The sequence below is a fragment of the Aquarana catesbeiana genome, linkage group LG07 (assembly GCF_042186555.1).
Source record: "Aquarana catesbeiana isolate 2022-GZ linkage group LG07, ASM4218655v1, whole genome shotgun sequence".
Lineage (NCBI taxonomy): Eukaryota > Metazoa > Chordata > Amphibia > Anura > Ranidae > Aquarana > Aquarana catesbeiana.
This window is the reverse complement of record NC_133330.1, coordinates 86,417,021-86,426,617: the sequence shown is the minus strand read 5'-3', so window position 1 is coordinate 86,426,617 and position 9,597 is coordinate 86,417,021. Positions and strand designations below refer to the sequence as shown.

At 44.1% G+C, this 9,597-nt stretch overlaps 1 protein-coding gene across 1 annotated transcript; it reads right to left on the bottom strand.

Annotated features, from left to right (window-relative positions):
- Positions 1 to 2,044: 2,044 nt before the first annotated feature.
- LOC141103138 (cyclic AMP-dependent transcription factor ATF-4-like) lies at positions 2,045 to 9,251 on the bottom strand. Its single transcript, XM_073592418.1, has 3 exons — positions 8,971 to 9,251; positions 5,759 to 6,058; positions 2,045 to 3,028 (listed from the first exon to the last, which is right to left on the bottom strand). Exons 2-3 carry the CDS (start codon positions 5,964 to 5,966, stop codon positions 2,151 to 2,153), a joined length of 1,086 nt encoding a protein of 361 aa, XP_073448519.1. The 5' UTR covers positions 5,967 to 6,058; positions 8,971 to 9,251; the 3' UTR covers positions 2,045 to 2,150.
- Positions 9,252 to 9,597: the final 346 nt, after the last annotated feature.

Here is a 9,597-nt window from a genome sequence, read left to right as displayed (position 1 = left end):
TGATTGGCTATAGTGGATGGATTGAAAGCAGCGCAGCCATTGGCTCGCGCTGCTGTCAATCACAGCCAATGACGCGGCACGCCGGGGGCAGGGCCGAGTAATACAGCGAGCGGCTATAGCCGCCGGCTGCATCATGTGAGCGCGCCAGCAATAACTAACCACCATGCGAGAGAGCTCGCATTAAGGTGGTTAGTTATTGCGGGGAGGAGCTGAGACAGCCGCCGAGGGACCCCAGAAGAGCAGGTTCGGGGCCACTCTGTGCAGAACGAGCTGCACAGTGAAGGTAAGTATAACATGTTTGTTATTTTTTTTTTTTTTTTAAATTTACCTTTACAACCCCTTTCACTCTGTCCCAAAGGAATAGGAAGCGAAAACACTGTAGGGGAGGCATCCATCAGGACACGTGTCCAGTAAAAGTTCCTTCACTTCCTTTTCCTGTGGACTAAAACTGGGATTTCCTTACACAATCTGTACTAGAGACAGTGGTAACCAGAGCAAAGAGGTTGAATCCCTCTCATAAGGATGAGGGCAGCACACACTCCAAAACCAAAAAGTTTTTGCTTCACATACATTTTGAAGTGAACTCTTGCTCAAATGTTTGGTTTCAAATAGCATTGGGATTGGTTAGAACCTCTGTTGAGTCCCTATGGTGGTCTATTCTCACTGAGATTACTTTTTGGTCACTGGGACATTCATTTAGGGTACAACGCAGTGAGCTGCCAATTCTGATGCTTGCATCCTTCCTTCGCCAAACCAGTGAAAAGTTCCTACATTTCTGCCCTCAATAATGAGGATTTTTTTTATGCCCAGTGAGGGGAAAAAAAAAAAAAAAAAAAAAAAAAAAAAAATGTGATTGGTTGCCAGTGTGGAATGGCCCTTTTCATATGGACCATATCCAGTTTTGCTCAGTGGGCGATCTGTTCGCTGAGCTGCTGGATGACAGGTCCATGTTGCTTATGCAGAGCAGACAGACACAGCCTGTTCTGCTCAATGGGCAGTTGGATGTACACAGACAGGTTTGTCCCTTTACACCCAACTGCCCTCCGATGTGATCAAATTCACCTTAGTTGTTTTTGCCAAGTCTGAGGTAGCCAGGTGACTACCTAGAGGAGAATGGAGGGTCCGATTAGGCACACCTGAAAAAAAAAAATTTCGGACCCAATAGCTCATGTCAAAGGGGCCGTAATCTCCCATAGTGACAGACAGCAAGAAAATTTGACATAATTTATCATCTAAGTCTGCCTACCAAAATGCAGTTTTAGCCTCATCTAATTGAGAACAGGATTAAATTTAAGCATGAGCTCTGCTCGAGTCACAGTAGGGGGGTGAATCCTGGGTGGAAGGCCTGTATTTGTGCATAACTATTATTCTTACCCTTTGGAAGTGGTGTGAATTCCCAGCTTACCATTTCTTAGATGTGGTGGCAGCGCTGATAGTGTATACAGGTTAGTGTCATGAGAGCAGCAGCTCACACACACAGAGGGGAGTGGGAGAAGGACACAGGAGCAGAGAGGAGAGCAGATAGGCTACTGACAGTGTCTGGTCTCAGCAGCCATGATATACCGTGGTCAGTTTACAGAGGGGTGGTGAGAAACTGGCAGAATCAGCCAGGTTTTTTGGTGTTACAGGGGGGCCAAATGACACAGGACAAGCACTGTCATAACATGCTTTATTTAAAAAAAACAAAAAAAAAAAAAAAACACACACACTAGAAGCTGATCGGCTGACAACCTAAAAAATTAATGCAATATGGCAACTATAAAAACCCAATAACTTTCTTAGGACCTGCAAAACCAGTATTTTGTTTACTTTAAAAATGATGAATAGGAAATAAACAGAACGGTAAAAACTTCAGATCAAGTGAAAGTAATGACGTAAGCCTAGTTTTCTGAACCGTTTTGTATGAACATTTCTAGAAGTACTTGCCCCAGAGGAGTTTGTAGATTAGTGCCCATCTACACAGGCAATTCAATAACAGTATATACCAATAATCTCACTCCTGCACAAGTTTCTCAGGAAAGAAGTGTAATATCTGCCACACAGATTATAGAACTACAAAATAATTTATTGGAGTAGACAGAACTTTTTTTTTTTTTAACCATGGACCTAACCTATATGTACAACATACACAAAGCTCCAACTTTCCAGTCTCATGAACTTTTTGTTCGTTTGCTTTTGGCCTTGCGAACTTCTTCTATTAGATCTTTTAAATACTGGATCTCTTTTGCTATAGAGTTTGCTTTTTCATTGAGGGAATCATTTTTCTGTTCCAGTTCTCGGCACTCTGCAGATATTAACTCTTGTTCTGCTTTCTTCTTCTGCCGGTAGCGATTGGCTGCTGTTTTGTTCTGCTCCATTTTCTTTGTCTTCTTGTCTACTCTGGGATGCCCTACAGTTTTTACCTTTGCCAAGACGTCTTTATCATTAGAGGGAAGGTCATAAGGTTTGGGTCTCTCGGAAATAGGGGAACTGGGAGAAGATTGTACACTACTAGGGTACTCTACAGTAGATTCAGGACTTTGCTGAGGAGACCCCAGATACGATGGGCTCATATAAACCCCACTGTCATTATCTGAGGAATCCTCCTTCTCAGACTTCAGAAGCGGATTCATACAAATACTGCTGTCATTATCTGAGGAGTCTTCCTTCTCATATTTTTGAATTTCAAGAGAGTAGATTGCGGATTTCTTATCTTCCTCAGCAACATCTACCTCACTTTCGACATACAAGATAAAGGAATGGTCAGGGCTAGAGATATTGGACTCTGCTAAAGTGGGACACATTGGAGCCACTTGATCTGCCTCCAATGGACCTTCTGGAATAGAGATAGGGGCGGGTAATGGCATATACTTGTCAAACACTGAGGGGAGAGGTGGGTCCTCTAGGAGATCACAAGAGTCATCCAACGTGGCCATAAGCTCATCTGGCGAGACAGTGGATTCAAGATCTTCCATTCCAAGCAGGGAATCAAAATCAAACTTCAGGTCCATTTTTTCCACCATCCAATCCATGCCAGAGAAGGCATCCCCTGTAATGAAAGCAGTCATTTAGAAGTACAATTTAAAGATTCTACTTTAGAGTTCATTATTTAAAAAGGCATCTTAACCAGAGTCTGCTTTTCAGTAAAATGTTAATAAAACCTGAAGAAGGTGTACTTTATTTCAGGCTGTGGAAACTATTGGAGAAAGTGTGTTGGAGGCATAACATGTCAGATGCTTTTCTTAAAGAACGTGTCAGTCCTCTCTACCTCAAGTATCCTTGGAAGGTGGCAATAAACACATTATTTTATTCCAGGTACTTTAATAGCACCACTTATACACAGCACTAAATATATATTCTACATTTAGATCAATCCCTGCCCTCAAGGAGCAGCTTACAATCTAAGGTCCAACTCATTTTTGCATACTAGGGGCAATTTCAACCAGAGCTAATTAACCTACCAGCATGTCTGGAGTGTGGGGGGAAACTTTTAAACACTTGGTTGAACCGCCACTATAGATATACTGCAGCAGGGCAGCCGCTCTGTGCCAGATCATGTACCTGATCCATGCGGCGGTGTAGAGAACATGCCCATGCTGCCCTGGCTGTAGCACCAACCAGTGAGCAGCAGCTGATTGGTCACTGGCACCCGATGATTGGCCTCAGACATTACCGACGAGAGCCCTGTGTAGGTAAATAAAAAAAAAAGAAAAAAGGGGCTCTCTTCTGACAGCAGCAATGTGCTGTTTTTTTCTTCCTGCAAAGTAACAGCACATCGCTTGGTAAAAACAGCACACACAGTAACACGTTGGCCACACATTTAACCACTTGATGTGTTAACCCCTTCCCTGCCAGTGTCATTAGTACAGTGACCGTGCATATATTTAGAGTATGAACAGCGATCCCTTAGCTTCCCTGCACAGTCCCCATCCCCCTTCAGTTAGAACACAAACTAGGACACACATTAACCCCTTCACTGCCAGTGACATTTTTACAGTAATCTGCATTTTTAATTGCACTGATTGCTGCATTAATGCCAATGGTCCCAAAAATAATATTATTGCCATAAAACTATCCCCTATTTTGTAGACGCTATAACTTTTGCGCAGATCAATATACGCCAATTTTACCAAAAATATGTAGAATATGCATCGGCCTAAACTGGAGGTAAAAAAAAAAATAAATAAAATATATATATTTTTTGGGGGGGATATTATAGCAAAAAAATATTGCTTTTTTTCTTCAAAATTGTTGCTTTTTTTGTTTATAGCGCAAAAAAAAAAAAAAAACCTGCAGAGGCGATCAAATACCACCAAAAGAAAGCTTTATTTTGTGGGGGGGGGGGGGGGGGGGGGGGAGAGAGTTGATTTTTGGCCAGCCAAATGGTCCGGGGCTAAGTGGTTAAATAGACTTTTTTGCTATAAATAAGGAGGTGATCAAATACCACCAAAAGAAAGCCATTTGTGGGAAAAAAAAAAAACCCACACCAATTTTTTTGGGGTACAGCATCGCACAACCAAGCAATTGTCAGTTAAAGCAACGCATTGTAAAAAAAAAAAAAATTGCTTGATCAGGAAGGGGAGAAAACCTTCTGGAGCTGAAGTGGTTAAAATACCTGCAAGCCAGCCCTGCCATTGGATAACAAAGGCAGTCAAGCTACATTGTGTTCCCCAGTGTAGACTATACATTTCTTGACAATTTCAGAGAATATGAATGATAACAAACACTTTTCCACTCTTTGTTAGTGTTTGGCTGAAGCCATCAACAATCAACTGTGTTTACTCTTTAAATCACAATGGCAACAGAAACTACCCAAATGATCCAGATCAAAAGTTGACATACCCTTGTGAAGTTGACACAAAGGGGAATGGCTATTAAAAAGGTAACCAGGGTTGCAGATACCACTTTAAGACCGAGTACAAGTACCGATACTAATCCCTCCCCCGTACTCACCTGATACTTTTTTTAATGTCATGTGACAGTTTTCAAAGCACAATACAGACTAATGATATCTTTGCAGCACTGATAGGTGAAACTTACTGATGGGCACTGATATGCTGGCACTTATGGTCAATGATAGGTGGAACTGATGGGGCAGGCAGTGGCAATGAAATACAGCACTGATTGCATTGGCAATTGCTGGCAGCCTGGCATGATAAATGAACAAAGAGACACCAGTTTAAACTTTCTCCAGTATACAAGTGCTGCGACGCTCCCATCTTGGTACACCCTGCACTCAGCCTTAGTAAGCAGCAGTCAGAAGGCAGCAGAGGACATCTTGTTACACCCAGCCCATATAGTTAGTGAACTATATGGGCTGGGTGTAACAAGATGTCCACTGGTGCCTTTTGACTGCTGCTTACTGAGGCCGAGTGCAGGGTGTACCAAGATGGGCGCCACGCTGTTCAATCTCCGACGGAGACTGCGGGGCCATCAATTCCATTAATGGATGTGACAGCTCGGATCACTGACCCACACCCCTGCCAGCTTACCTTCCGCTACTGTCAGGACTCGCTTCTTCATGCAAAGGTATCGGCTCAGGCATTGGGAGCATTTGTCCGAGTACAAGTACTCGGTATCAGTGCAACCCTAAAGAGAGGTGTGTGTGCGCACACACACACACACACACACACACACACACACACACTAGGCAGATGGTATTTTAAAGCAGAACAGGACCTAAACCCAGTGTAGTGATTGAAGACCTAACCCAGATGCATCAAGTTCAGTGCAAGTATTTATACATAATGTAAGACTTTTTTCGTAGAAGTACTCTTACCCTGGAAACTGCCAAAGAGTTGAGCCAAAGGCAGCAGTTCAGAGATGCCATTCTTAGCCTTTTCGCTGGAGAACCCATGTGATGGGAGGTACCCGGACACCTCAATCCAGTCATCCAAGAGACCCAAACTTTCATCAGCCGCCAAAAAGGACTGGTTGAAGGGGGACAAAAAGTCCCCCCAGATCAGATCGTCGCTTGATAGGTTCATCTTTTATAAGTATCAGGGCTTTCACGTTGAAGCTGGTTTCTGAGCCTTCTTCCTCGTATACAGCAAAGATGCTGCGGGATGTCTTGAGGAGCCTGGAAGAAAAACATTCCCAAATATTTAAAAGTGCAAGAGAATTGGGGGTCTAGTGCAATTAAGTCGTTTTTTTTCCCCCTTCTTTACAGCCAATTCACAATATGTGCAGTGACCAGCGTTTTACCACACCGAAAAACGCGGGTCACCGCTAGAACACAAAACTTTTTGTATCCTATTCACATTAAAAACGCAGCTCACAGCTGCAATAAAATGTATACATGCTGCATGTTATTGAAGTGCACTGTACCAGCAGCACATTGTGTTGCTTTTCACACAGCTCCTTTTTTTGTACACACTTTATTGATGTGCTGAATTGTGCACCATACCTTCCCTACCACAGCTGGAATGGACAGCTACAAGACAGGTAAACTGCTTTGGTTTACTGTTCATTCAGTGTGCCCTTAAATAATTCTTTATTGGTTTTGTATTTACAACCACTCCACCAGCTATCCTGGACAGTCAACCATTGTACTTTATACTGTTATTCACAACTTTTCGGTGCAGAGAGACTATAGGGGGAAATTAGAAAAACTAGAGCAGCTAAGCTTTGAAAATGAACGCTAGAAGCCAATTGGCTGCCACCACACACACACCCCTCTAGACTGAATCCCTCCAGTCTCCCTGTCTCTTCAGCAATTAAAGTGGCACAACTTCCTTCACACAGGTTTCTGTTTGAAAGAGAAGGTTCCACTTCAGCCAAACAGCAGCATAGAATTTCAGCATTTGCTAAATTAAAACATGCATATGTGCAGGAGTCATGTCATCCCAGGCCAGCCAATCATGACAGCTGAACTGGCAAAAAGCCTTGGCAAAAAAAAAGTCTACCAGACTGAGTTTGCAGATGTCACATCACTGAAGTAGAGGTAAATTTAGTTCCAAATTAAAAACACACAAGCACTAGAGAAATGATTAAAAGCATGTTTGTTGCGGCAATGCAACTCTGCAGTAGCAGATGGTGGAATTTATGAATCAACTTGTGATCTTACAGAGTCAGCATTATACTTGGGACATATCGAGGTGCATACCTAAGCAACGTACTCGTGGTGAATTGTTTATCAAGTTATTCTAGGCAGCGATTTGGCAAGGGGATCAAATGCATTCAGAGAAGTGTTCTAAATACATACACTCAGAAAAAGTGATTACATAAGAGGCAATGAAATGCTCCTTATCCACTTTCAAACCAGACCACTTAACTGCCTGGCAACCATTTCCAACAGGCATTTGTTGTGAGTGGAAGCAGTAGGAGTCGCTGACAACCAAACACTGCAGAAAGCTTCCTTGTGACTGCTTCATATTTTCTTGCATGCTGCCCCGTTCTCTGCAACGCATATTTTTGAACTGAGTAATTAGCACACTAACCATTTACTTTAGTAAGCACCAGTCATGGGCATGTATTTTATTGATGTAGTTACTTGAGCAGCAGAGGGGAGATGCATGATCAGTCCATGACTGGCCAAACCATGCCTTGAATGGGAAAAAATTAAAGTCATGGGTGGTTCAGATTAAAAAATGTAGGGATTCAAACAGATGCAGGTGTCACGGCTGTTTTAACAAAACAGCTGGCAATTAAGATCCCTCCATCCACAATGGAGATGAAGGAATCCATTTGATTTTACTTGATCAGCCCACGTCCTGCAGATCTGACCAGCACAGAAGCACAACAGGCATCCCTCAGTGTGTTCTGCATAATCTGCTTGAGCAATGCTGTGAATTCCAACATCCTATAGAAATGGCAAGCAGCTTCCTCATGACCACATATGACCACTTCCCCTCCGTCACTCCCACAGCACTTTAGTCATTAGCAGCTCAGAACCATTTCACAATTCTGCCGCCTGTTTTGCTCTCCACCCTCAGCCCATCAACGCCATCTTAGCCTCGCATAACTCTATCTTACAAATTACCGGTTTGACCCCTCTGTCCAAATTACTGTATTTGTTAGATGACCAAAAGAATTTGGCAATGAACCGAGGAAACGAGGGAAGGTCACCCAATCCTCATCTAAAAATAATCCCAACACACCAAGACATCTGCTGTACTGTAACATGAGACATGGCAGCAATGTAAAGCCAACAGCTGTTACAGTACAGCTAATAGACAGCATCTCCCTTGAGAGTGTCCCCAATTATAAAGACAAGGCCTAGGATTTACCTGTGAAGAGTCCTAAAGCTTTTTACATGGCATCTCCTACATGGAATTTTTTTTTTTTTTTTTTTTATATCAGGGAGCCTGTCCCCCCCCCCCCCCCCCCTTCAATGGCCTGGTTTTGCTGTACAATTCCCATGTGAGAAAGGCCTTGGAGCTTTCTGGTGACTTGTCATGTAGTTCAGACACAAGCCATACCTCATTACCAGCAATGGAACCGTGAGTCACTCCGACTTAGAAAAAGGTTCTGCACTATTTCTGGTGCGACTTCAACACCACTTGCATGGACTTCAGTTAAAAAAAACCTACGCAAGCCGTGATAAAGTCATGCAGGGATGTCGGATTCAACGCCATGGCAAGGTGGACGAGGGATAAGCGCAATTCCATGGGGATCAAGGTGATGGAACACATTTCTGGTCATTCCAGGGGGGGGGGGGGGAATCACAGATTTCTTTCCATTCACATCACAAGAGAAATGCACCAAAACATGCTCTGAGTTTGTAGGACCATTCCTAAACATGAAGTGCATTTCCACCAACACCATACATGACTTTCCATGTGTTTCTGGTGTGACCAGGAAATAAAGTCACCACAATCACATTGCGGTACATTCGTCATACATTCCCTAACACAAATGAATGAATAGGCCCCACGTCCTCTTATCAGGCCCGGTGTATGACGTAGCCCTCCCCGGTGTATGACGTAGCCCTCCCCGGTGTATGACGTAGCCCTCCCCGGTGTATGACGTAGCCCTCCCCGGTATACTCACGCCATGTTGGTGCCGAAGCCTGGTGCTGCCAGCTCTGCTGGGTGTTGTCGCCTCGCACTGGCCTGGGGAGGGGTCGCCGCTATACAGCCATGGTGGCCGTGTGGACGGTCGGTAGCGGACTTCTAGAACCTGGCACTTGGAGCGATAACAACCAAATGATTAAACGTTTCTGTAACGTGCCGCCTCCGATATCCTCTCTATGTTATTTCTCTCATTCCACCTGCAGCCTGACGTGGCGGGAGGAGCGCGCTTCTTATATATAGGGCGGAGTGCTGGAAGTCGTATCCCTCCGCCTTCCTCTTCCGCCTCACATTGTATACTTGTGTAGTATCTATATCAGGGGGACGGGTCGGGGGGTGCTGGATGTTCACCCAGGAGGAGTCTATCTCGGGGGCTCGGAGCAGATGCTGGCGGCATGGGAGTGTGGGATGTACCATGTGGTGCCTGGAAGCAAATTGGGGGGGTATTATAATATACGGCTGACTTATAATGTTCTGTTTCTTCAGCTGATGTCGTCTGGATATAGTTCCTGTCATAGACTGTGTACAGGTGTGAAATGAAGAGCTACCATATGTATCCTTCCACGGTGTGCTCCCCCTTCATGGCATGGGCGAGTCCCCATCCAAC